The sequence below is a fragment of the Schistocerca nitens genome, chromosome 11, assembly GCF_023898315.1.
Source record: "Schistocerca nitens isolate TAMUIC-IGC-003100 chromosome 11, iqSchNite1.1, whole genome shotgun sequence".
Taxonomy (NCBI): domain Eukaryota; kingdom Metazoa; phylum Arthropoda; class Insecta; order Orthoptera; family Acrididae; genus Schistocerca; species Schistocerca nitens.
The window spans coordinates 134,507,984-134,535,709 of NC_064624.1; the positions used below are offsets into that span (position 1 = coordinate 134,507,984).

Here is a 27,726-nt window from a genome sequence, read left to right on the forward strand (position 1 = left end):
CTTCACTTAATCTTCCAAAATAAAGTTTTAATACCAATTAATAAAATAACAGTTCGTTCCTGCCAATATTACAGTATATTATTGCCAATATATATTAAAATGCAGGAAACATTTTTCATTATCAGCTGACAGAACTACTTCAGAAAGCAGACATAATATGACAAATTAAATAAGCTACATGTAACCTGAAGGAACAGATGTAAATAAAAAAAAGAGTCATATGCAGAATATAAAATGTAGTTTACGTTTTAAGAAAAGATAATTCACATTTCCCAGAAACTTGTGCAACATACACAATAAGTATCCACATTGTTGGGATATCCCAATTTAAAGAAGAACTTCTATATTTCAATAGTAAGTTTGGTCTGAGCTGTAACAAAAAACTTATTTCAATAATCAGGTTAGAAAATGGCTCAGCGCACTACGGGACTTAACATCTATGGTCACCAGTCCCCTAGAACTCAGAACTACTTAAACCTAACTAACCTAAGGACATCACACAACACCCAGTCATCACGAGGCAGAGAAAATCCCTGACCCCGCCGGGAATAATCGGGTCAGACCCGAGGTACAACAAAAAAACTTAATATATTTCAGCAGTCAGGCTAGGCCTGAGCTTTAAGAAAAAACTTACTACAATCATTCCCTTAATAGTTCCATTACGTTGGATCTCAGATTAAGAAAATCCTACACACTATGCTGCAGTAAACAGTCGCGCACCTTCAAAAGTCTGAAGCTGACTGGGATGACTGCGTAGCTGGTGGTGGAAAGGTAGCCTGAAAAGAAATTAAAATCCACATTAACATTACTGAAAACCTTTATTTCTAAATTATGGATTACTAAGTTTGTTGCACTAATACTGGGTTAATGTTGGGGAAAAATGTTTATGTAACATGGCTTTTCTTATCCATTTCTGTACCGAAATATTCAATGACGGAATGAAACTCAAAGTGGCTCCACATTTGTGCGTATTTACATCTTTATATTGTAATTAGCTACTTAAAGCCATAATATGTATATGCCACACCTTAAAAAAACACTTAGATAACTAATAATAAAAAATATAGGCCTAGTTAATTGTTACAATTTAGATGTCATGTAATGAGAATTTTACTGTACATGCAAGACATACTGGACCAAAGAAACGAAATGCCATGATGTTAATAACCTAACATCTAAACAGGATTAGCAAACAGTATGAACGTGAGTATATTAATATGGGTGATAATACCAGATGTAATTTTTCTGCCTAGATGGTGTTATAGTCAGGACTGAGATTTTAAGCTAATGGGGAACTTGAGGCAACTGCCAATCAGGAAGTTGTGTTAACACAAGATATGAGCACTTTTACCCATCAGCAATTATTCCATAATGTACTAATGCCACTGCTTTGGAACAAGACGTGTTGTGAACTATGTTGGAACATTCACATTTGCATGAGAAAGTCACAAGCCAATGGAAATATGCAATGCTGCTTGCACAGAAGGGAACATCCTGTACACACATCAATTTTTTTTCCGAATGAAACAGAATGTGTAAACACTTTATGACTGATTTGCAGTGTATCATTCAGCTGGCTTGCTGTGTAATGGAATTATCCACACCAAGTTCAAGGTGTGGAGTGACTTCAGTTTTTTCAATAGCAATGTCTACAAATTATTCCACGTGACAGTCACATCAAATCATAATTAAGTATTTTCTTTTCCTTTAATTATACTAACAGAGCTACCTTCAGATAAAATAAGAATTACTTTAAAGATGGTGCCAGAAACTTGCATGCCATAGCCTTTATCAATACTGGATGTGAGGTCAGTCTGGAGGCAGTTTTCAGTTGCAATTTCTTATTTCTTTTGTGGATTGTTTCGGTCTTTACGCCACCATCAGCACACAGTATTAAATTTATGCAAGTTAGCCAATAGCACTGTATGTCCAGCAGTGCTCCCTCAAACTTAAAAATGTTAAATAATAATTACTTTATTCCTTAATATGCCCTTTGGGGAAAGGAAAGTTGCTAGATAAATTTCAAAATGCCATACATGACTTTAGAAATGTAATACTTACCATTTCAGAAATTTCTACTGTCTTTACAAATTCCTCGCTTTGCTTAGAGTGTGGTCTTTGTCTTCCCCCCGGATGACATCTGCGACCTGCCAACTTGTTTTTTCTTCTGCTTATTGCAGTGGACTGAACGGGAATATAGTTACCGCGATTTTTTCTAGATTTTCCTGTAACAAAAATTAGAATTCATACAATATTGAATTACTTGCCATAACATTTATATAAAAGTATGTTTTACTTACCTTCACCAAAATTTGCCAAATAAGATGCAAGCTTTCTCAATTTTTCGCACATGACTTCAAGGCCTTTCCTCATTTCCTCAGGGGATTTATTTGAAAAATCTATGAGACGAGCTTTTATCTCGTCGATTAAATCATTATTTCTATTGTCTGGAACTGTCTCCGTGTGAAGTGTCTCTGGCATCTCTCCTTGGCTTTCACAGAGCAAACCTGTGTCCGTTTGCTCCAAACGTTCCGAAGAACTTGAAGCCCCTGCATTCTGAGAGCAATACAGAGGCTCTAGCCACCCTTGAGGAGGCTCCTCATCTGTAGCAATAAAATAATACAGTCTACGTACACTGTCACTATCCGTCACCTCCCTGTAGCTCCCCAGTCTATATGTTTGCAGATCTTCCCTGTATTGCCTTGGCAACAAGTGCAAACAAGAACAGCCATATTAACAATGTAATAATGATTCTCCCTTTCTTCACTGGGAACGAGCAGAACATCCTCATTGACTTGTCTGATTTTTGCTAGAATCTCCTGTGAAGGAGCCTTTGTAGGCCTACAGAAAGACTAAGGACTTGCTCCATTAGCAGCATCAAGAAGTCTCCTCTGAAAATACAAATTCACCTTTGTGAGAAAAAAGTCCACCATCTGAACCACATTGAAGGTACGCACCCTCTCAAAAATCCTGTCCTTTAAAATTCTCGTGAAGGCCCCAGTTATATTATTTGTGTTGTGCCCTTCTACAAGCATACCTCGCCGACGTGAAAGGGTCCACAGTCCTCTCCTATCCCAAAACCCTTCCAAGTATTTCAATAAATTTTGATTATTTTCACCGATGTTCGCTCTTGTTACATTATAATTTACCACTGCTTCCTTTGTTTTTTTGTTTGCGCAAACATTATTTTTTTGAAATTCTGGAAGAACTCGCACTGTTTTTGCTGTGGTATAGCATTTTTTGCTTTGAGAAGCCAGCGCCACACTGCCTGCAGGACGTGGAATATACACAACAAAGCTTTTGTGTTTAGGAAGCACCTTCTAATTGCATTTTGTTCTGAATGGCTGTCGTCAGTCAGAAACACACTTGGGCCATTGATGTTTCCCCCGTAATATTTTCCCCCACTATCTCTTTCAGCAACTCTAGTCCCATTTCTATAACTCCGCAGCTTTCTGAAGACATAATCGGAACTCCTAGTGGTAAACCTCCACACTCACTGTGAGTAAGTAAAACGAACACTCTGCTGCTGTCATGATCCAGAGAACCAGTGGAATCCATAAATACAAGTTTGGAAGCAGCTTTTACACGAGTATGGACTTTTTGCATCAGTGGTGAGCAAATGCTGAAAAACAATTATACAAATATTAATAGTAGCTAAATGTATATGCATAAAGTTTTCATCAGACTACAAATTTGTAAATATACTCTTACCATACTATATAATCATCATCTTACTGAATCATCTTGGCACACACAGCTCCAACTTCGCTGTTGTATTCCTCTAACCTCTGTTGTAACAGCTGCTTTCCATCTTTGTTCAAGTCTGTTGGCCCATAATTTTTCTTAAAAACTTTGTTGAACAAATAGTGGCAAAAGTTGTAATCAGGACACCTGCTTCTGTCTGCAAGGACTAAAGGGTAATCTGAACAATTCAGCTGAATTTCAACCTTTATTGACTCAGGAGCAGTGGCTGGTGAATGACCTCTTTCAAACAGGGATATTAATTTTTCTTTGACATCACTTGGTGGTTGTCTAAATCTTAAAGCAGCAGCACTCTCAACACTGTGGTTATGACCCAACACCAAGTTAACCTCACACGGCATTTCCTTGTAGAGCATTGCTTTCTCTACAGACTTACCTCTGTATCTATCATGCACGGCATGAATTGTCACTGTCATTTTTGATGCACAGTCAGTGTTTTTTGTTGCCCTTTGCACTGAACCGTGAACTTTTATACTGCAAGTATTGTGGTGACAGACCAGCCTTTTGTTGTGACTCGCCGATCATTTAAAGTGCCGCCGCGCAATTACGCACGTCCTCTACGTGCGGCGCTATCTGCCTGCCAGCCATGCAGCAGCGGCGCCACCTAAGCGGCCAGCCGAGCAGCGGCCGCTAGACTGAGACTCAGTGCTTATCTGAACGCTAACGTGTTCACATGTCAACTTACTCTGTGACATATATGTGTTGTTGTGTCGTTTCTGAATATACTTATTAAACTGGAAGTTCTAACACCTTTGTTTGCAAACAACATACTTTCCTGATGCAGGTTCAGTGCACCTTATTGTATAAGTTGTTTTTGTTATGTTTTCAAACTGTGCCAACCACTGTCCAAACTCCTCCCTTGATTTAACATCAACAAGGATGTTTAAAGATTTAATTTCTTGCACATTACAATCATTTCTGTGCAGCTCCAACACACGTGTTTTCCACTGCGGGAGAATTTCCTGTTAAGAGAGAAGAGCATGTATTACTAATACTTCTGTACTTGGCTTCATTTAAATTATGTCAGAATTTTCCTCCCTACAGTAACATACATTTGATATAAGAAGTGCAGCAGGTATGTAGACACATGGTAGACCAGACCACAATTTCATAAAAACCACCAACAAGTACACATTTTACCTTGGGTAGGGAGTGGTAAAAACAAAATAATATTTAAACTTTCGAAATTTTGGGTGAAAAGCTTTTGTACTCGTCAGAATATGGTTAAAAATGTTTCATATTCACACAAACATTTCACTGAAAAAAGAAAAAATACTTGGGGGCACAAAAAAAGACCTAGTGACTAAATTGAAGAAAGTGCCTACACAGGTGACAGGACAATAAAAGTATGAGGCAAGATAAAAAGAATTCATATAATGGTCTATTAGACATATCTATGTCAAACAAATTAATGTAGTATAAGCTTTGAGGAAAAGGGTAGATTTTTATACATAGGAAATATTAACTATGTCCATTAATGTTACAAACAGTATTTAAACTAATAGTTTTGACCTAAACAAATTTTTCTAGACACTTCAGTCTGATAGTTCCAATTCCAAATCTTAAGGGAAATGTTTTTAAGGGAAAGACAAATGGACATGTTGGTGTGCTCCTATAGATTATTTAAAATTTCTGAAGTTTCTGGGTGATTAGAGCTGGGTGTTTGGTAAAATCTGAAATCAATCCTTACTGGGAAAACTTCTTTTCACTGGTAAATATGCTTTCTGTAGTACCTGAACAAACTCAGCAACAAACTGTTTTACCTTGAATGAAGTTACAGGAAGGCCCATGTAGCCAAGCAAGTATATTCATCTTTACTGAGAACAGATCTTTGTGTATTCAGAACTTTTTAGTATTACTCTCAGATACCAGTGGTATGTTTAAATTACAGTTGAGTAACAGCTTTTATTTACACCTGGCATTAATTTTAAACTACCACAGCATACGCTGTGTCTTTCTCTTGAAGGTTGCAGGTTAATGTAATTTCTAGGCATTCAACACTACTGATAGTCTAATGATTTCCAAATTGAAATACAGAGAGTAAACAAAAAAGTTACTAATTAAAAAAAAAGCAAACACTATTTGTAATTAATCTGAACTTAGGATGCAGTCAGCTGCTCAAGATATGATTGCCTTCTGTTTACTCCACTTTTCCTCCACCTTTCCAAACAATGGAAAAAAAAACAACTCACAGTTTAGTATACAAATGTGTTTTATAATTCCAGTACACAATGTTAATAAGTTTTAGCTGATTATGAAACTTCTTACACATATACATGTTTCACATATACGTGAAACATAAAGAAAAAATGGCCTACGAAAAAAGCCTTCTTTTAAAGGATCATTAAAAGTCTATGTGGGTAACAAGAAACATAAAAACCAAATTCGTACAGAAACATGTATTAAATGGTAATTTTCCAGTACCGAGAAATGAAAATCTGTCAAAATAGGTATACCGCTGTTTTATATTACGATTTGCGTGCGCTGTTTCATACAGTTATTAAATCTCCTGCTTACTATCACACCATTTAAATTACTGGAGTCCACAGCAAGATTTTTAAATGAGGATTTCTGATCAGGTAAACAAGTTGGCTGTACCTTCATCTTATTTCCTTCCATAATGTACTCTAGTAATAGCTATTTTTACCCGATCGTGCTTATTTTATTTTTACCCTACCAATACCCTTATCTTTCATGTTTTATTTGATCCCCGTAATTCTATAATCTTAAGTAGCCAACATTACCAAGTTGCCAATAACAACTGTCAAGTGAGCAGTCTGGTTTAATAGCTTCAAAAAGCAAGCAGAGAATACACCCACTTGAGAAATAGTATTAACTATTTCACTCTGCCTTTCGTTCGCCGACAGCATTATCATTGAAAGCAATGAATTTCAACGCTTAAAAAAACATTAAGTTCAAGAAATTCATACTAAATATGGTACTTACAAATACTTCAGCCTTTCGCTTGTACACAACACTATCTTCGAACGAAATCATTTCCAAAATACAGTACGGAGGACACGCTGACGCAGGAAACGCATACACATACAAACCGAGGGCAACGGGCTCGTTGGCCTCGATACAAACACAATAGTGAGTAGTGACTAACACAAAATTTCGCACGCGCGCGCCTGATGCACAGCACTTTTTCATTGGTAGTCGTCTGGTGGCTCCTTATTGGTCGCTAGCTACAGTGCTCAGACGGTGTGGAGGGGAGATGGCTAGACCCCGGGTCAAGTCAGTACTCGCTTAATGTATCACCATCGGCGCAGTCGTTCGAAAATGTCGCTCACTGGCAAGTTGGCCATAATTTCCCTTTACATAGATTTATGCACTGCAGTTCGCACCTGCCATCTGTCAGTGGTAGTCCGTACTACGCGGGTCCGGCTACTCTGCTGCCCTCTCGCGTCACGACTCTACACTACGTGCAGCTGGCTGGGTTAGCATCGCCATTACATCTCTTGCCGTCTTCTGCTTGCCTGGACTTCCACTGGGTAATACGAAACGTGGGAAGAGTTTTTACGTGAAGCACATAAACCTGGAGACACTCGAAGTAAGACCCTATAACAGTAAGTTGGAAAGTATGCTTGAAATTCGATACAAAAACTCAGCTAATATGCAGCGAACAAATCGATAAAGTTGCGGGTTGGGCAGAGAAGAAATGTAAACGGGAAAATGGGCTGCTTTACTGTAAACTCGATATAGGTTTTCCATAACGGATTTTCCTGCTGCTTCGAAAGGCGAAGTTAAGAAATGTTAACCGTTTTGAGTTTCGTGTATGTATGTGTGTGTGTGTAGCCAAGCACATAGATGATAGATCATTTATCGACCGAGGAAGTTCCAGGCTGTAGTCGCAAGTACGGCTAACGAATGGAAAATTATGGGCACAGCAATTCCGGTGACGTATCAATTCCAACTGCGCGCTGTGCTGTTAAAACACGAACCCTTACGCCGCCGATACTATTGCATTTAGAGCATGTGCTCGGAGAATACTTCTCCGAGCCACTCAAAAATTGATTCCATCTCTTACCCAAATGATAATACACATCTTTTTTTTTTTCTTTATTGTAATTTTAATCACCTATACAGGCCGGCTGTCAGCAGCATAGTACGCTGCTCTTCAGCCTTAAGTGGAACAATGACATGACAGAGGTGATACAGAGAATACAAAAAATGGAGATACAAAAAACAATAAACAAGAAGCCGTTCACGTTGGACGATAAAAACGCTAACACTTGTAGACACGGCGCACAAAACACGGAGAACGGTGATGGCACATGTGAACAGTTGAGTTGTAACTGCACGAAACACAAAACGAAGCACACACACTAGACACTGATGGCGATGATCTCCGGCGCGCGAATGTTCACTGAGCGTGTACGAGTCCGGGGACCTGCCAAGAGAGGAGGAGGAGGAGGAGGAAGGGGAAATGGGAGAGGGGAGAGCAGAGATGCCATGGGCAAAGGAGAGAGGGGGAGGGGAAGCCCGGGGGAGAGGGTAGGAGGGAGGGGGGAAAGGAAAGGGAAGGGAAAGGGGGGAGGGAGGGTGCCTGAAGGAAAGGACACAGGAGGTGGGGGGGAGAGGATCAAAGTTGATAGGAGGGGTAGATGGAGGGGAGGAGGGCATCATCAGGGAGGGGGAGCTGGCGGAAGCCACCTTGGGAGAGGGTAAGGAGGGTTGAGAGATGGAGACCGGGTGGGACGTGGGAATACAGGCGCGGCAGCGGGCGGGGGTGGGTGAGGATCGGGGAGACGAGCGGGTGAGGAGGGTCGAGTTTACGGGAGGTGTACAGGATCCATATCCTTTCAAGGAAAAGGAGGAGGTGGGGGAAGGGGATGAGATCATACAGGATCCGCGTGGGGGAGGGGAGACGGATGCGATAGGCGAGGCGGAGAGCATGGCGTTCAAGGATTTGGAGGGATTTATAAAAGGGAGGGGGGGCGGAGATCCTAGCCGGATGGGCATAACAAAGGATAGGGCGGATGAGGGATTTATAGGTGTGGAGGATGGTGGAGGGGTCCAGACCCCACGTACGGCCGGAGAGGAGCTTGAGGAGACTGAGTCGGGAGCGTGCCTTGGCTTGGATTGTCCGGAGGTGGGGAGTCCAGGAGAGGCGACGGTCGAGGGTGACGCCAATGTACTTAAGGGTGGGAGTGAGGGCGATAGGACGGCCATAGATGGTGATACACATCATTCCAAGTTATCATATCTAAAGAACGCCTTACCAAGAAACTGTGTGTATGAAGTATATCCTTCACAAATAATGAAAAGACGTTGGCACTTATTCCTATTTTGTTAGCAAACTGTAAATAAGAAATTGATATACCTGCAAAGATGTGTCTTACTTCCAACGTTTTCGTGCTAAACTTGCCAATGCGAAGTAAAATACGCAGCGCTTGAGCAATGTAGTGTTGCTCGGTGTTGCCAACAGATGTCAGCTCAACACGCTGCCTCAGAACTGGGCTAGTTTGTTCGGGCGAAAACAAGGTCTCCCATCCTCACAGCTTTACATCTGCCAGTACCTCGTCTCCTACCTTCCAAAGTTAACAGAAGCTCTCCTGCGAACCTTGCAGAACTAGCACTCCTGAAAGAAGTGATATTGCGGAGACATGGCATAGCCACAGCCCGGGGAATGTTTCTAGAATGAGATTTTCACTCTGTAGCGGAGTGTGCGCTGATATGAAACTTCCTGGCAGATTAAAACTGCGTGCCGGATCGAGACTCGAACTCGGGACCTTTGCCTCTCGCGGGCAAGTGCTCTACCAACTGAGCCACCCAAGCACGACTCACGGCCCGTCCTCACAGCTTTGGAAGGTAGGAGACGAGGTACTGGCAGAAGTAAAGCTGTGAGGATGGGGCGTGAGTCGTGATTCTGTACTTTTTCATGGATTTGTCTATGCATTTATAGCGGTAACAGTAAAAAATGACAAAACAGCAAAATAATGTAATACTCAAATTCTTATATTAAGCATAAAATGTAAACAAAAAGTGACATATTAAACTCATGTAATAATACCAGTTAGACATTCTCAACTATTTATCATGAAACAAAGTAGAATTATTTATTGTATGTGGTTAAAAGGCAGTATACCATTCGCCCACTGCATTTTTTGTAGTTACGTACAATATATGTTATGCACAAATGAGGTACATGTCTTTTATCCTGTATGTGCTTTCTGAATTTACCTTGCAGTTCGTTTTTGTAACAAAAAGTGCACTAAATGGGGCACGAACATAGACATCATGCTACTCTACACATCACTATGTTACATCTAGCTCAAAATAACTTTGCACCCACATACGACAAGCCTTGTTCTCAGCTCCAGGTGTGTCTACCTTTTTGTTCCAAAGGAGGGACCATCTCAGTCTGCAGTAATCTGCTGATCAGTGTACTTCATCCACTGTCAGCAGTTGCGTTAATTGTTAACGCGGTGATTTCCTTATTAGGCACTCCGGTTGTAACACCGAAAATGCAGGATGCATGGCACCTGATACCGTTATATAATTTTTTTTGCTGAATTGTGTGTAAATATTTGTAATTTAAATGCTTTCTTTTAATCAGTAAGAAAGTATGGTTCATCTGTAAAGGAGACCACATATAGGACACTGGCGCGACCAGGATTAGTTAAAGACTATGGAACTGTGTACAAAGAAACACATAAATTACTGGGTCAGAAGATATGAAATTTTACTTTTCCCATACATTATTGTAGCTGGTTCTAAATTTTCGGTTAATCTTTACGTGTTTCGTTGTGTGTTGTCTACCCGATGTTTCACACTGTGTCGTTAATCACATACGCATGTTATTTTACGCAAGTGCTCTGGTTGACAGAAAGAGTCATCCAGTTTGTGTGCAATTTTTCAAGGATTAACAATAAATGACATATGATATGATAGAGGAGACAATTAGCTTCTACAGTGCGAGAAAAGAAACTGTGTGAGTGAGAAATCATGTAGTCCAAAATTACAAGTCCTGGATGTATAAAATATATTTTTATTCACAGAATACATGTGGCAGTAAGATGCTGATTACCAGCTAACTATGTAGGCAGTACAGTTTACTATGTATCCTCTGTATTCGCTTATGCTCAGGAAACCTTATTTTTTACCTTTATATTTATTCTCATTACCAGTTCTCCATTTCGTGAATAGACCGGTGACACACAATAATATTTGAAAGTGTTGATGTGGAAGGGAAAACATTAGAAAGGGATCACGCAGATTGATACCACAACTCTCTGCTCATTTGTGGCAAGATTCCAATTTACAAAACAATTATAATGTTAGGAACAGTAATCTTTCATTCTAGATGATATAATATCTAAATGATTATGAAACAGTAACACATCAAACACATAAAAATCGATAAAATAGTACAAGCATCTGAAACTGTTACATTGTCTTGTAATTAGCATATACTAAAACTCCATTGTAGCACATTGCTCTGTTTTGCTGTTACCCAAAACTGAATGTCTGAAAATAATAAGAGGGAAAATTGACTTTTGATCATTTTTAATTGTAATATCTAAATAGAGCAATACTATCAAACAACTGTTTGAAAACATATATAACAGGTGGGGTTGAGGTTCGCACTGTTCACTGTTGATCTGACATTTGCAAAGGACTGTCTGTGTATCTTTGAGTAGTAAAAATTTGATATCTATAAAAGCATATACTGTTTACTCTATTCACTTACTATGCTGACTGGACCTTAGATTCATATCCTATTCTTGTCAAAAATTTCGGGAAAATGAGGAAGAAAAGACAATTACTTCAGTTGCACCAGATATCTGCCAGCCAGCCATCTGAAGTGTTTACATTTCATCGAATTATAAATTCAGTAAGCTTATATCATTTTCACAGTCAAGAAATGAAAAGCATTTAGTACCAAGATTTTCTTTGTATCGTCAATAGATGGCTTAATGTGTAGAGTGGCCCCGCACCAGCAGTCCATGAGAAGTGTGGGACTGGAGCAGTGCAAAATAGGTGAATCTTAAATATTCTATAGTACATAAATCTCTCAGTTTCCATTATAGATGTGATACCTTTGACAATTTTTTGCAGATGTGACTAATGTGTTCTTCCCAGGTCAACTTGGAGTCAATATGGACTCCTAAAAGTTTAGCTGTTCAATTTCCTATATCTTTAGATAGTTCTGACAGAAAATGCTGGTTCTTGTCAGGTTTAGACAGAAGTTTGTTAGAGGAGAACTGTTTTACTGCAGCATCTAGTGATTACAGCCACATTTGTTGTACTACTGAAGTGTCTTGACGAGTTGCAATAGCACATTACAGATTGGGGAATATGATGTGGCAATTGATATGCCAATTCAAAAAAGCTGTACAGACAAGAAATCATTTCTGCAAAGAAAAAAGCTAATGATAACTATATTTATCATTCCAGCAGCAAATATAAAGCAGCATGGAAAATAGTTAAAGCAGAAACAGGGCTAATTGCAGAAAATTTACCTGTTCCTCTAAGTGCAGTTGAACTAAATAATAGTTTCATAAATTCTGGAGAATTAGCTATGACAGATGAAAGTAATTTAGATGATAGTGAGGACAGACTTCCCAAATTGCAGGAAACAGAGTTGACAGGCAACTTGCCAAAATTTGAATGGAGAACCATTTATCTTAAGGATATGCTGGATGTAGTCAGATCACTAAACAACTCCACAACTGAGGACATCCATGGTTTTTCTAATTTTACCATAAAGAAAATATGACACTATATGCATTCCACTGTCTTACTTAATCAATAGGATGTTTACTGAGGGAACATTTCCAGACTGCCTTAAACTGACAATTGTATTGCCCATATACAAAAAGGGAGACAGAAATTCACACCAAAATTACAGACCTATAGCAATAGTACCTATATTATCTAAAATTATTGAAAGTCCAATTAAACGATTTTTTTGAGTGTCACAACCGTCTCAATAAGGCTCAGTATGGATTCCGAACTGGGCTATCAACAATAAAAGCAGTTCAGGAAGTTGTCTTATCAATATTACAAGGTTTTGAGAAAAGGGAACATACCTATACAACTTTATTTGATTTAACTATATATGACGGTAGTATCTGATCCCGAAAGAACAGTTACCGTGGATGACCATGCAGCTTTGCTAGAAATGAAATGATATTTAAATGGACACACTAGCTGCAAACAGGTGTTGATGTACTTCATTGGGGACATGTTGCAGCTAGGGTGTCCATTTAATTGTCATTTTATTTGATTTAACCAAGGCATTTGACACTGCCTCACATAGTATTTTAATTAAGAAACTAGAAAAATATGGAATAACTGAAACAGAACTATTACTGCTGAAATCATATTTGACAAACACAAACCAAATGATCTATATAAATTCAAACAACAAATCTGACCTTCTCAAGGTAAAATATGGAGTCCCACAAGGGTCTGGAGTGGGACCTTTCTTATTCATTGTGTATGTGAATGACTTGCCCAACACATTACCATATAAATCTGTAATGTATGCTGATGACACACCTTTTATCATGTCACATAATGATGCGGATGTTGTCAAACAAATGAACAAATCTATGAAGGAAATGGCAGCTCACTTGTTCCATGAAAATAGACTGTCGTTAAATAGAGATATTAATGATGTACCTAATGAAATCAGACATTCAGTAAAATTGCTAGGCATTTGTCTTGATACCAAATTGTGCTGGAATACTCACACAGAAAAGCTGTGCAGTAGGTTGGAAAGATTTCTATATCTCCTTAGGAAACTGAAGCATTGTGTCAGTAAGGAGTGCATACTTATGGTATACCATGCCTATTTTCATACTCATCTGCATTATGCAATAATTCTTTGGGGAAACTCTGCTGGGGCAAAAGATGTTTTCCTCTGGCAGAAGAAAGCCATTAGATGTATTTTTGGTGTGAGCAATTTAACTTCTTGCGGACAGTGCTTCATTGAGCACAAAATTCTTTCAGTTCCCAGTCTATACATACTTAAAGCACTTATGCATGCCAAAGAGAATTCCCACATGTAGGAAAGCAGGTCAGACGTGCGCTCATATGAAACCAGACTTAGGAACTTATTAGACATTCCTTGGACACGTTTGAGTTAAATCCAAAATAATTTTTTACATGCTGGCAAAACATTTTACAAAAATACATCACATGGAATGACGGAATTGCATGAGAATAGATTTAACATGGTAGTAGAGACATGGTTGAAAGAGAAAGCATTCTATAGCATAAGTGAATTCCTACATGATGAAAAAATATGATTCTCTATTATTATAAATGTGATTGTGATCAAAGGAACTGTAATTTATGTCATACAACCACACTGACCTTTTGTATAATCATATACCATATGTTAACTTTTGTGTAATCTTTAGTACCACAATCTGTATAACTATGTAACTACTGACCTTATGTATAATCATTTGTATAACCATCTGACGATGCCTACACAACACAACAGTTGTCTACAGGCAAATAAATAAAATAAATAATCACATTTAAGTTTCTTAATGACTGCATATGAGCAGTAACCACTTATGTAGTGGAGTACAGGCCACACATACTCATCCAATTCCTGTATATCAACATCTTCCACAACTACATTTAACTCTTCATTATATGTCACTCCTGGAAGGTCATGTATGTCTGTCTCAGTAGAAAAAATGTCATCCTCGGCAATTACAACACCACCCATTTTTGGGACTTTAATATTAATGATACATAGCTTCATACCCTCAGTTTCTTTCTGTCTCAAAAATCTGTCTAATTGACACATGGTAATTACCACCACTCATCTGATAAAATTTACCAAACCTGCTTTCCAGGTCATCAGTTTGAACCTTGCCTGTTAGAATGTATTGCCTCTTTTTCTCATTGAGCCAGTACCTAGGCAGATCCACCAATGTGAGAATGGTATGCCCAAGAGCTAAATGTGTTTGTCTGCTAAGACCAATTAAAACCTGAGAATTTTCCTTTATTAACCAATTTGCAAACTGATGTAGGAACTCCAGTATGTGCTTAGAATTCCTGGTTATTGGCTGTTGAATCCTATTTAATAACCTTTGACCTTTTAATAATGTTTTTACATTAACTGCATCCACCACTTGCAAATGATCTCAATGAAAGTTGCAGTATTCAATATTGTGTTTAGAGCCTAATTCTCTGAGAGCAATAGCTGTTGTATGGTCAAAAATATGGAGAGCAAGTTTTACATTCTGCCTTTCTATGGTTCAGGGATACAGTGATTTAAGACATAGCTTGTTTGCAAATGTCAATAAATTTGCCTTTTCCAGCAAATGAAGAGATTTCAAGCTGTTGAAAGACGCAAAACCATCACCCAGCTCATAATTAAAATCCGGAAGCTCTATAATCGCTTCTTTCTGATTCAGCCAGTTGTTTCTTATGCATTTTGATGGGCGCACACTATCGATTAGAAAATAAAATGGCCTCCTTCCAGCACCTGGAGAAGGGTGTCGGTACTTAATTTCAAGTTCGGGTTGGTCACTGGAGTAAGATACAGCTTTCTTATTGATGGTATTATTATGAGATACAATACCAACAACTTCAAACTCCATGCTTTCTAACTTCGATACAATATCTTTAAGGAAGGTGAAAAGAGCAGGGGCGTGCAAGACTTTGACCGGCAGAATATGAGCTACATCGGTGTACTGTGTATCCAAACCACGCACCACGAATACGTAGGCTGCAGATGCAAATTCACTACTATTGTAGGCCTGGCCAACTATGTTTCCACCTTTGTGACTTTAAATGGATTTCATGCACCGAGAGGAGACTGCCCGGTCTTCTTCAGTTAAAAATCTCACTGTCCTAGTTATATATCCCAGAAAATGTGTAGGAACTTGTTCAAGAGCAGTATTACTAGCAAATCCACCACATATTCTAGTCAGAGTAGCAGGGTTAGACATAGTTATTAAACCACTGCTTCTTAAAAACTTGTAACACTGAGGAGAAATAGAATGAACTAATGACCACAAAACTAAAATATCCCACGAATATCTTGCCATTTTCTTCTTGCATTTTAGCAATGGAATCTGTTCTTCCATAAAGTTTATAATTTCATGTTTATCTGGCAAGTTTTCAGATAAATTATTCAAAATAGTGGTTATGAAAACAATACTCTCATTAGGTTCCTGATCTTCTCTGTTGCTAAATTTTAACTCGACAATATTAAGAATATTAGCTAACTGTGTTTTGGTACTTACGGTTACTAGAAACTTTATGTTCCCTATTTGACCAAGCTGTTAATCATTGACATTGACAGTGAAAGTGAGATTTGCGTTAATTGTAACATACCACAGAACTCTCAAAAATGGCATTTCACTAATTAAAAGAAAATACACACTACTCAACTTTTTGACACAGGTCCACTCATTGGAATGGCTACTATTAATTTTATCACATAATACCTTCAACGAAAAGAATGATATTTTCCTTCTTGTGGTGTAGTTAAATAATCAGGACATTCTGGCAATAGTGCTGGTATTGCACCTATAAACAAATATTCTCAGTACCTTACCATATAAACCAAGAGTGTAAGAGATTCATCCAATAATTATATAACCTAACTCAAAGTCCGTAAACGACCAACTAACTAACCTTTCCTTAAACGTGGACGATCAAGAGGCGTGTAATTAATCTTCCAGTCTTAGCATCATATGACGATGTACTTCTTTCTATTTCGTGTGCCTGGAAATGCAGCTCACAAATCTGTTAAAAATAATGGATTACGTTATGTTAATATGAGAAAAGTTTGGCCTATGTATACAGGTTATGTTTACAAATCACAATTAACACTCAGACTAAACAGAACCATTTCATAGGTTTATTTACTAAAGCTGCTACTTACCACAGAGTGATCTGAAGGGATGAAATTATCACGGTGAACTGCTCTTATCCATTCTCTCCATGCATCTTCATCACGAGGGAAATGGAATGTACTGACTCTTTCCCGAGCAGTATAATTGCCTCTACAAGCAGGCATAAAGTCTTCTTTTTTCCTTTACTGCATTTCGATTCCCCCCCCCCCCCCCCCCACTTCACCACCGTACGCTGCTCTGCAGCCTACAGACGTTAAAAACGTAAGAAGAAAAGAAACAAGAAAAACAGGTGATAAAATGGTGACTTAAATTGTAAAACGGCGGAAATTTGTGGAAAGTAGGCATACAGCATCTACGTGGCACGTTTATATGTTGAATTCTATAAGTCCCTCCAGATCCTTGAGCGTCGTGCACTGCGCCTCGCCTTCTGTATACACCTCACGTCCCCCACAACAACAACAACAACAGGCTGTAGAGCAGCGTACTAAGCTGCTGCCAGCCCACCCCCTTCGGGAGGAATTGAAAATCAATAAAGGAAAAAAAAAAAATGCGTGGCGAACGAAATAAATAGGAGAGTGAAAATAACCTGGCCTACTCGGCAGTGTTTCCATCACTAATCGAATATACTGAGCCTCCGATTTGTACGAGAAAGTAAGTTAGGAGGCACTACGATTACTGCTTATGACTTTTAGTATCGAGATATGCCGGTCAACGTTAACTGCGAGAACTGGTCAGGAGCTGAAAGTTGGTCTCACAGCAATGTGGAGATGCGCACTGTCAGCTGCTGTACTAAAACAGGGAGCTGCAGGAATTGCGCATAGCTGCACATTCAAATCCAATAAGCTAGATGTTTCGCGCATTCACAAACACATCTGCATTGTGCTACTGACTGCTGTGTGCGAAGTTTCGGCTACATCGTTTGACGCGGTTTCATAAACCACACCGTTCTGAGTGCTAAGTTTCAGCTACATAGTTTGACGCGGTTTCATAAACCACGCCGTTCAAAAATTCGAATTAGAACATTGTTGTAGGGTGTACAGACATTACTGGAGTTGACCGAATATGTAGAATACACTACCAAACTTGTACCTGGGTGTAAGAAATTCTCGCCACAAACCTTGTACAGACAGGGGCACGTACAGCAGTTGTATTAGTAAAAAAGCTATAACTAAACATTAGAACACACCAAGCAATTGTTTATTACCTCTAAGAGTTTCCTGTCAAAGTTCTAAATTGGAAATGAGGCGAAGAAATACGAGTGATGCTCCCGAGTGCACTGTTGCTGATCGTCGCCGATAGATGGCACACCGGCATGCTGCCCTGGTAAACACACCGCAAATGCAGCGCCGCAGAGCGGAGAGCATCTCAAATTCTCAACTCACTGTGCTGGCAACACGGCTGCTTCACGGAAAACGAATAAACGAATTTTTAACACTAAACTTTTAGGCGTGAGCCATTACACACTGTGGTTAATATTCATAAGGCTTTGCATGCTGTGCTAATTCTTTGTCCAAGTATGCTGATGTGTTAACACCATTTTAATAGTTGATCGACATGGATACCTAAGAATTATGTGCACAGTCTATGGTTTCACCACATTCTTTAAGTTTTGTTATATTATCTTTTGTATTTGTGTAGAAGTTTATTGTTATCTGACCAGTTACACAACGACTCAAGTCCTTTTCATTTTTTACTTCTAATATTTCTGGTGTCCTATCTGTAATTACTATAATGCTATCAGCAGCAAGTAACACAGTTTATCCTAGTGTGACCAACAGTGGGAAGTCATGATGGAAATGAGAAACAGTGTTTGGCCTGACACACTCTCTTGTTGACATATTGGTGATCTGAAAGGTGTTTCACCATATAATTAGGGCCACTTGAGATCTGGGATATCTCTGTACTCTGTCTGCTAGGTAAGACCAAATCATTCATTAATCACTAGTGTTTCAATTTTACCTTGAAGTATTTCATGATCAATCGTGTCAAATGCTTCACTGAGGTCTAGGAAAATATCTGTTACTTGTTCTCCTTTACCTAGAGCTAGCTATCACTTTTGTAAATTTTGCTATAGCTTCTAGTGTTCACTCTCCAGACCTCAAGCCAAATTGTTCTTTGCACCCAAGTTACCACTTATGAAAATAACCCATAAGTCTGTTTTTCATAATAATTTCTATCATTTTCTTGAAAAGTAAGACAGCAATAAAACTGGTCTGTTGTCACCTATGTTTTCTGTATCACCTTTTTTATGCACGGGAAGGACTTTTGCTTACGTCAGGCAATCGGGGAGACAACCTGATGAGAACTCATTTATTACGTCTGTTAAGGGTGTTTTTGTGCTTCTAATGCAGGGGGACACCAAGAGTCTCCTTTCTGTGCCATATACATCACAATTAACTAGCAATGAGTTATCTAATTGTTCAGCACCCCACATAAAGGTATTAAGTTCACAGTTGAGGACAAAGTAGGCACCATTGTAAACTTACTAGACCTGACCATTAGAATAACAAGTAGTAGACATAAAATTGAAATGTATTGGAAGTCTACAACAGCATTCCGCCATCCACAACTCCTCTTGTCATCCCACAGCCCCAGAATGGCAGCATTCTGGTATGTTGTCAAGAGGAACAGCAACCCAACTGCAACACTCTGAAGATAAATGTAAACAAGAGATTGAAATAAACACCAGAATAGCAGAATCCCTGAAAAACACAAATAGTTGCAAAAGAATCGCAGCACACAAAACAAACGTAAAATAAGACCACCTAAACAGTACAATTTGTGGGTAGTATTTGGTATCAGACTGCCAATGTCGTGATACGTAAAGGCATAAACATGTCACATGCAACGCGATTGGGCAGAAAATAGTGCATCCTTGAACCACCGCAGATGTACAAATATCAAACAAAGCAGACTGAGTCCATCCTAATTGACAACATATACCAAAGCGTTTGTCATCTCTGGTCTTAACAGCAGCCTGCACCATTAGATTTGCAATGCACATGTCCAATCTCTCTCTCTCTCTCTCGTATCACATACACTACGTTTTTGCCCCACTTCATATTTACTACGAATTTCGTAATTTGTGTTTCATTAATATTTTCTAAATGAACATTTGACTAGCGTACTCCCAGTACTCATTAGATCTACTTAAAATGACAGCACAGTTTGGATCATTGTCAATATAGTTGGCTATAACATGCTACAGGTGGAAGCCTAGCAAACCCATAGCTCTGGGGTGACCAATATTTCGCTCTTCTTCTGTCACTCCTTTCATCCTCTATCTCTGAGTCCCAAACTGAATTGTTATTTATGTATAATTATATCATTTCTAGCAATATAATTATCACATTTCATGTTTTCAACAGGTCACCTGAACACACAAATGAATACAACGTTTGAATTATGTAAACTTCAAAGAAGTCATGTTCAATTTTAAATACTTTATATCTATTCATGTGCTCAACCACAGATATGCACAATACTTTAAGACTTACTCAGACATAATGGTCTGTTTCACTATATGTTCTTAGTATTTTGAAGTAGTGTTTCTGCTGTATGTTGTTTGTATCTACCACTTTCCAAATATCGTCTTTGTTTAGAAAGTGTGTCAGTTTATTGTGCTGTATATGATGCACAAACTAGCCTGTGAAGACCAGAGGTATTCTATTGTAACTGTTTTATTTGTACATTTAGATTTACGTCCACGTTTTAGTCGGAGATCTCCACAGAGCCGTGTTCCAAATAGTGATTTGTTTCCCAACAGGCAGTGCCTCAGGTTAGCCAAAAATCATAACATAATACAAACATCATATTAATACAAATAACCCACCTGGTAATGGAGGTTTAAATCTTTGAAACATGGCGAGGAAATAAATTAAACAGTGACTGGTAACAGTAAACACATTGCTTCAGTTGAATTAATATAGTTACTTGAAGTGTCTTCAGAAGTATTGGGGTGAAGGGCTTAACTGAATCACTCAGCATGTCTTGTAGGACTCCGAATGCAAGTAAACAGAAACCACAGGAAAATGTAAAACAAGGTAAAGGGTTGTAGTCAAATTACGGCAGATAATGCGCAAGGGATTAAGAGTGGGAAATGGCACACTTCTAGGACTGGACGAATTTTGCTATTTTGGCAGCAATGCCCAAACTAGAGAGCATGAAAACTGCAGTGCGGCAGTGAAAAAACTGAGATGTTTACATCACGTAATTGTAAATATGAGTAGTGGAAAGTATTTTTTTAAAGAATTTTTGTGGAGTTTTACTAGGTATGGAAGTTAACTGTGGACAACAAATACCGTAGACAGGAGGAGAAAGGTAGTTGTTTAAATGTGGTGCTACAGAAGAAAGCTGAAGATCAGATGTGTAGGCTGGATAACCCATGAAGAGGTATTTGTTTTTGAATACGAGTCCCACGGGAAGTCCTCATATCCATATTTTGACCGTGTGTCTTCGAATGCGAGATAACCTTCCTTGATAAATCAACCGTTGATTCCCTTGGGTACATGCCCTGCCCATCTGTAACACATTCCCAGTATAGCTGTAATTATGTCCATCCCGTCGGTCTGCTTCCTCGCCCATTTGTACTCTTCTGTATATTCAAGCTGTACTCTGAGGTCCAATAGTCCAGAAATAATACACCCAAAAACTTTCCATCTCAGAGATTGGAAATATATTTTGTACTCACTTAACTTGAAAGAATTCAGAAGACATGATGGTTATATGAGGTGCCTACAGCACTGAGTGATATTTTAATTAACAAAACACACAATGCTCGTTTAACTATTATTTAAGTTAGATTCTCTGCATGCTATTCAAATCTGCACATGCTCAACCGTAGGATGCTTACAACTAGTATAAAGACCTCACTTATCTGTACAAATATATCGAGAGGCAAAAATTTGTTTCTTTGACTGCCTGGGAAGAAATTTTGTTTGTTATGACTGTAACTTACAAATGATTCACTGAAATGTTTATATTGTTATAAATATTTGTAGCTACAAATTGTAAACTCGTTCTTTCCGTGTCTCCACACATGACAACTCATCAGTCATGTATACAATGAAGTGGATGATGATAGATGAAATGTTTTGAAATCGCTACTTATATTTACCACAAATATGTCATTGTACCTATAACTACAGATATCACATGCTAATATATCTGAATCACAAACACATCCTTAAGGATTCCAACTGTTTGCAGCAAATTTGGAGGCCACAGTTCAAAATCCAGAGTTGTCTTGGCTTTATAAAAAGATAAATCTCTTGACTGGCAGGTTTTACTCAATTAATGAATAATAAAATTGTCAACCACCTCGAGTCACACATATAGGTAATAAACAAAGTTATGTATCGTCTTGGTGAGCACAGGGCATGCAACTATTGACACCAGTGCAAGAAAAAGTTTCCACTTCTAAACTATTGTTTGAAACTCTTGGGTTTTACGCCGCACATGAGCTAACTTTCCTCTCACCCTTACCAAAACAGGTAGGGTGAGGGCACCACATTTCACGCAAATGATGGTAAAATGTCTATAAACTGTTTTCCCCTGTCAAATAGTGGAATTTGATTTCACTATGAATGATTTCCAGTGACAGAAAGCAGACTTGAGTACTACAGTGGTACAGACTTTTTTAAGTTGGACTCAAAAGAAGAAAAGTCAGTGAGGATTACCTTTGTAACATACGTTAGTGCAAAGCACGTGCAAGGTAGTGTTAAAATCATATACGTGTGTGTCACAGAACTGCAGTATTCTCATCTCAGACTGAAGGCTGCTGAAGTCACAAAGTCAGTAACAAGGCAGGAGGCCATTGCAATACTGCCACGGAACTCGATTGACATAGGTGGCGGTTGTTATTGTCGTTTATTCCAAAAGACGTTTCGGCAGTGAACGGATCTTCCCTCCTATCGTAGTACTCGGATGACTCCATCCGTCTTCCCACATATTCCCACGCACAGGCACACACCGTCCCGACACGTAACCGACTGCTCACATATTCCCACACACCGGCACACACCGTCCCGACACATAACCGACTGCTCACATATTCCCACACACAGGCACACACCGTCCCGACACTTAACCGACTGCTTACATATTCCCACACACAGGCACACACCGTCCCGACACGTAACCGACTGCTCACATATTCCCACACACAGGCACACAAGGTCCCGACACGTAACCGAGTGCTCACATATTCCCACACACAGGCACACACCATCCTGACATATAACCGACTGCTCACATATTCCCACACACACGCACACACCGTCCCGACACGTAACCGACTGCTCACATATTCCCACACACAGGAACACACCGTCCCGACACGTAACCGACTGCTCACATATTCCCACACACAGGCACACACCGTCCCGACACGTAACCGACTGCTCACGTATTCCCACACACCGGCACACACCGTCCCGACACGTAACCGACTGCTCACATAGTCCCACACACTGGCACACACCGTCCCGATACGTAACCGACTGCTCACATATTCCCACACACCGGCACACACCCTCCCGACACGTAACCGACTGCTCACATATTCCCACACACTGGCACGCACCGTCCCGACACGTAACCGACTGCTCACATAACCCCACACACAGGCACACACTGTCCCGACACGTAACCGACACCTCACATATTCCCACACACCGGCACACACCATCCCGACACGTAACCGACTGCTCACATATTCCCACACACAGGCACACACCGTCACGACATGTAACCGATTGCTCACATATTCCCACACAACGTCCTGACACGTAATTGACTGCTCACATATTCCCATACACCGGCACACACCATCCCGACACGTAACCGACTGCTCACATATTCCCACACACCGGCCCACAACATCCCGACACGTAACCGACTGCTCACATATTCCCACACACAGGCACACACCGTCCCGACACGTAACCGACTGCTCACATATTCCCACACACCGGCACACACCGTCCCGACACGTAACCGACTGCTCACATATTCCCACACACCGGCACACACTGTCCCGATACGTAACCGACTGCTCACATATTCCCACACACCGGCACACACCATCCCGACACGTAACCGACTGCTCACATATTCCCACACACAGGCACACACTGTCCCGGCACGTAACCGACTGCTCACATACTCCCACACACCGTCCCGACACATAACTGACTGCTCACATATTCCCACACACCGGCACACACTGTCCCGACATGTAACCGACTGCTCACATATTCCCACACACAGGCACACAAGGTCCCGACACGTAACCGACTGCTCACATATTCCCACACACAGGCACACACCGTCCCGACACGTAACCGACTGCTCACATATTCCCACACACTGGCACACACCGTCCCGACACGTAACCGACTGCTCCCATATTCCCACACACTGGCACACACCGTCCCGACACGTAACCGACTGCTCACATATTCCCACACACAGGCACACACCGTCCCGACACGTAACCGTCTGCTCACATATTCCCACACACAGGCACACACCGTCCCGACACGTAACTGGCTGCTCACATATTCCCACACACAGGCACACGCCGTCCCGACATGTAACTGACTGCTCACATATTCCCACACACAGGCACACACCGTCCCGACACGTAACTGACTGCTCACATATTCCCACACACAGGCACACACCGTCCCGACACGTAACAGACTGCTCACATATTCCCACACACAGGCACACACCGTCCCGACACGTAACCGACTGCTCACATATTCCCACACACCGGCACACACCGTCCCGACACGTAACCGACTGCTCACATATTCCCACACACCGTCCCGACACGTTACCGACTGCTCACATATTCCCAAACACAGGCACACAAGGTCCCGACACGTAACCGACTGCTCACATATTCCCACACACAGGCACACACCGTCCCGACTCGTAACCGACAGCTCACATATTCCCACACACTGGCACACACCATCCCGACACGTAACCGACTGCTCACATATTCCCACACACAGGCACACACCGTCCCGACACGTAACCGACTGCTCACATATTCCCACACACAGGCACACACCGTCCCGACACGTAACCGACTGCTCACATATTCCCACACACAGGCACACACCGTCCCGACACGTAACCGACTGCTCACATATTCCCACACACCATCCCGACACGTAACTGACTGCTCACATATTCCCACACACCGTCCCGACACGTAACCGACTGCTCACATATTCCCACACACAGGCACACAAGGACCCGACACGTACCCGACTGCTCACATATTCCCACACACAGGCACACACCATCCCGACACGTCACTGACTGCTCACGTATTCCCACACACTGGCACACACCGTCCCGACACGTAACCGACTATTCACATATTCCCACACACAGGCACACACCGTCTCGACACATAACCGACTGCTCACATATTCCCACACACAGGCACACACCGTCCCGACACGTAACCGACTGCTCACATATTCCCACACACAGGCACACACCGTCCCGACATGTAACTGACTGCTCACATATTCCCACACACAGGCACACACCGTCCCGACACGTAACCGACTGCTCACATATTCCCACACACAGGCACACACTGTCCCGACACGTAACCGACTGCTCACATATTCCCACACACAGGCACACACCGTCCCGACACGTAACCGACTGGTCACATATTCCCACACACCGGCACACACCGTCCCGACACGTAACCGACTGCTCACATATTCCAACACACCGGCACACACCATCCCGACACGTAACCGACTGCTCACATATTCCCACACACCGGCACACAACATCCCAACACGTAACCGACTGCTCACATATTCCCACACACATGCACACACCGTCCCGACATGTAACCGACTGCTCACATATTCCCACACACCGGCACACACTGTCCCGACACATAACCGACTGCTCACATATTCCCACACACCGGCACACACCGTCCCGACACGTAACCGACTGCTCACATATTCCCACAAACCGGCACACACCATCCCGACACGTAACCAACTGCTCAAATATTCCCACACACCGGCACACACCGTCCCGACACGTAACCGACTGCTCACATATTCCCACACAAGGGCACACACCATCCCGACATGTAACTGACTGCTCACATATTCCCACACACAGGCACACACCGTCCCGACACGTAACCGACTGCTCACATATTCCCACACACAGGCACACACTGTCCCGGCACGTAACGGACTGCTCACATATTCCCACACACAGGCACACACCGTCCCGACACATAACCGACAGCTCACATATTCCCACACACTGGCACACACCGTCCCGACACGTAACCGAATGCTCACATATTCCCACACACAGGCACACACCGCCCCGACACGTAACCGACTACTCACATATTCCCACACACAGGCACACACCCTCCCGACACGTATCCGACTGCTCACATATTCCCACACACAGGCACACACCGTCCCGACATGTAACCGACTGCTCACATATTCCCAACCACTAGCGCACACCATCCCGACACATAACCGACTGCTCACATATTCCCACACACAGGCACACACCGTCCCGACACGTAACCGACTGCTCACATCTTCCCACACACAGGCACACACCGTCCCGACACGTAACCGACTGCTCACATACTCCCACAACCGACTGCTCACATACTCCCACACACGGGCACACACCGTCCCGACACGTAACCGACTGCTCACGTATTCCCACAGACAGGCACACACCATCCCAACACGTAACCAACTGCTCATATATTCCAACACACTGGCACACACCGTCCCGAAACGTAACCGACTGCTCACATATTCCCACACACAGGCACACACCGTCCTGACACGTAACCCACTGCTCACATATTCCCACACACAGGTACACACCGTCCCGACACGTAAGTAACTGCTCACATATTCCCACACACAGGCACACACCATCCCGACACGTAACCGACTGCTCACATATTCCAACACACAGGCACACACCGTCCCGGCACGTAACCGACTGCTCACATATTCCCACTCACAGGCACACACCGTCCCGACACGTAACCGACTGCTCACATATTCCCACACACCGGCACACACCGTCCCGACACGTAACCGACTGCTCACATATTCCCACACACCGACACACACTGTCCCGATACGTAACCGACTGCTCACATATTCCCACACACCGGCACACACCATCCCGACACGTAACCGACTGCTCACATATTCCCACACACAGGCACACACTGTCCCGGCACGTAACCGACTGCTCACATACTCCCACACACCGTCCCGACACATAACTGACTGCTCACATATTCCCACACACCGGCACACACTGTCCCGACATGTAACCGACTCCTCACATATTCCCACACACAGGCACACAAGGTCCCGACACGTAACCGACTGCTCACATATTCCCACACACAGGCACACACCGTCCCGACACGTAACCGACTGCTCACATATTCCCACACACTGGCACACACCGTCCCGACACGTAACCGACTGCTCCCATATTCCCACACACTGGCACACACCGTCCCGACACGTAACCGACTGCTCACATATTCCCACACACAGGCACACACCGTCCCGACACGTAACCGTCTGCTCACATATTCCCACACACAGGCACACACCGTCCCGACACGTAACTGACTGCTCACATATTCCCACACACAGGCACACGGCGTCCCGACATGTAACTGACTGCTCACATATTCCCACACACAGGCACACACCGTCCCGACACGTAACTGACTGCTCACATATTCCCACACACAGGCACACACCGTCCCGACACGTAACAGACTGCTCACATATTCCCACACAGAGGCACACACCGTCCCGACACGTAACCGACTGCTCACATATTCCCACACACCGGCACAAACCGTCCCGACACGTAACCGACTGCTCACATATTCCCACACACCGTCCCGACACGTTACCGACTGCTCACATATTCCCAAACACAGGCACACAAGGTCCCGACACGTAACCGACTGCTCACATATTCCCACACACAGGCACACACCGTCCCGACTCGTAACCGACAGCTCACATATTCCCACACACTGGCACAC

At 41.9% G+C, this 27,726-nt stretch overlaps 1 protein-coding gene across 1 annotated transcript in view; it reads right to left on the reverse strand.

The window, feature by feature from the left end:
* Positions 1–264: 264 nt before the first annotated feature.
* Positions 265–27,726, reverse strand: part of LOC126213160 (uncharacterized) — a 62,697-nt gene continuing 35,235 nt past the window's right edge. The window contains exons 2-5 of the mRNA XM_049940784.1: positions 2,301–2,507; positions 2,062–2,225; positions 635–776; positions 265–370 (exon numbers count right to left, since the gene is read on the reverse strand). Of these exons, the coding sequence (XP_049796741.1) occupies positions 723–776; positions 2,062–2,225; positions 2,301–2,481 (399 nt within the window). The 5' untranslated portion in view covers positions 2,482–2,507 and the 3' untranslated portion in view covers positions 265–370; positions 635–722. The remainder of the gene's footprint in view (positions 371–634; positions 777–2,061; positions 2,226–2,300; positions 2,508–27,726) is intronic.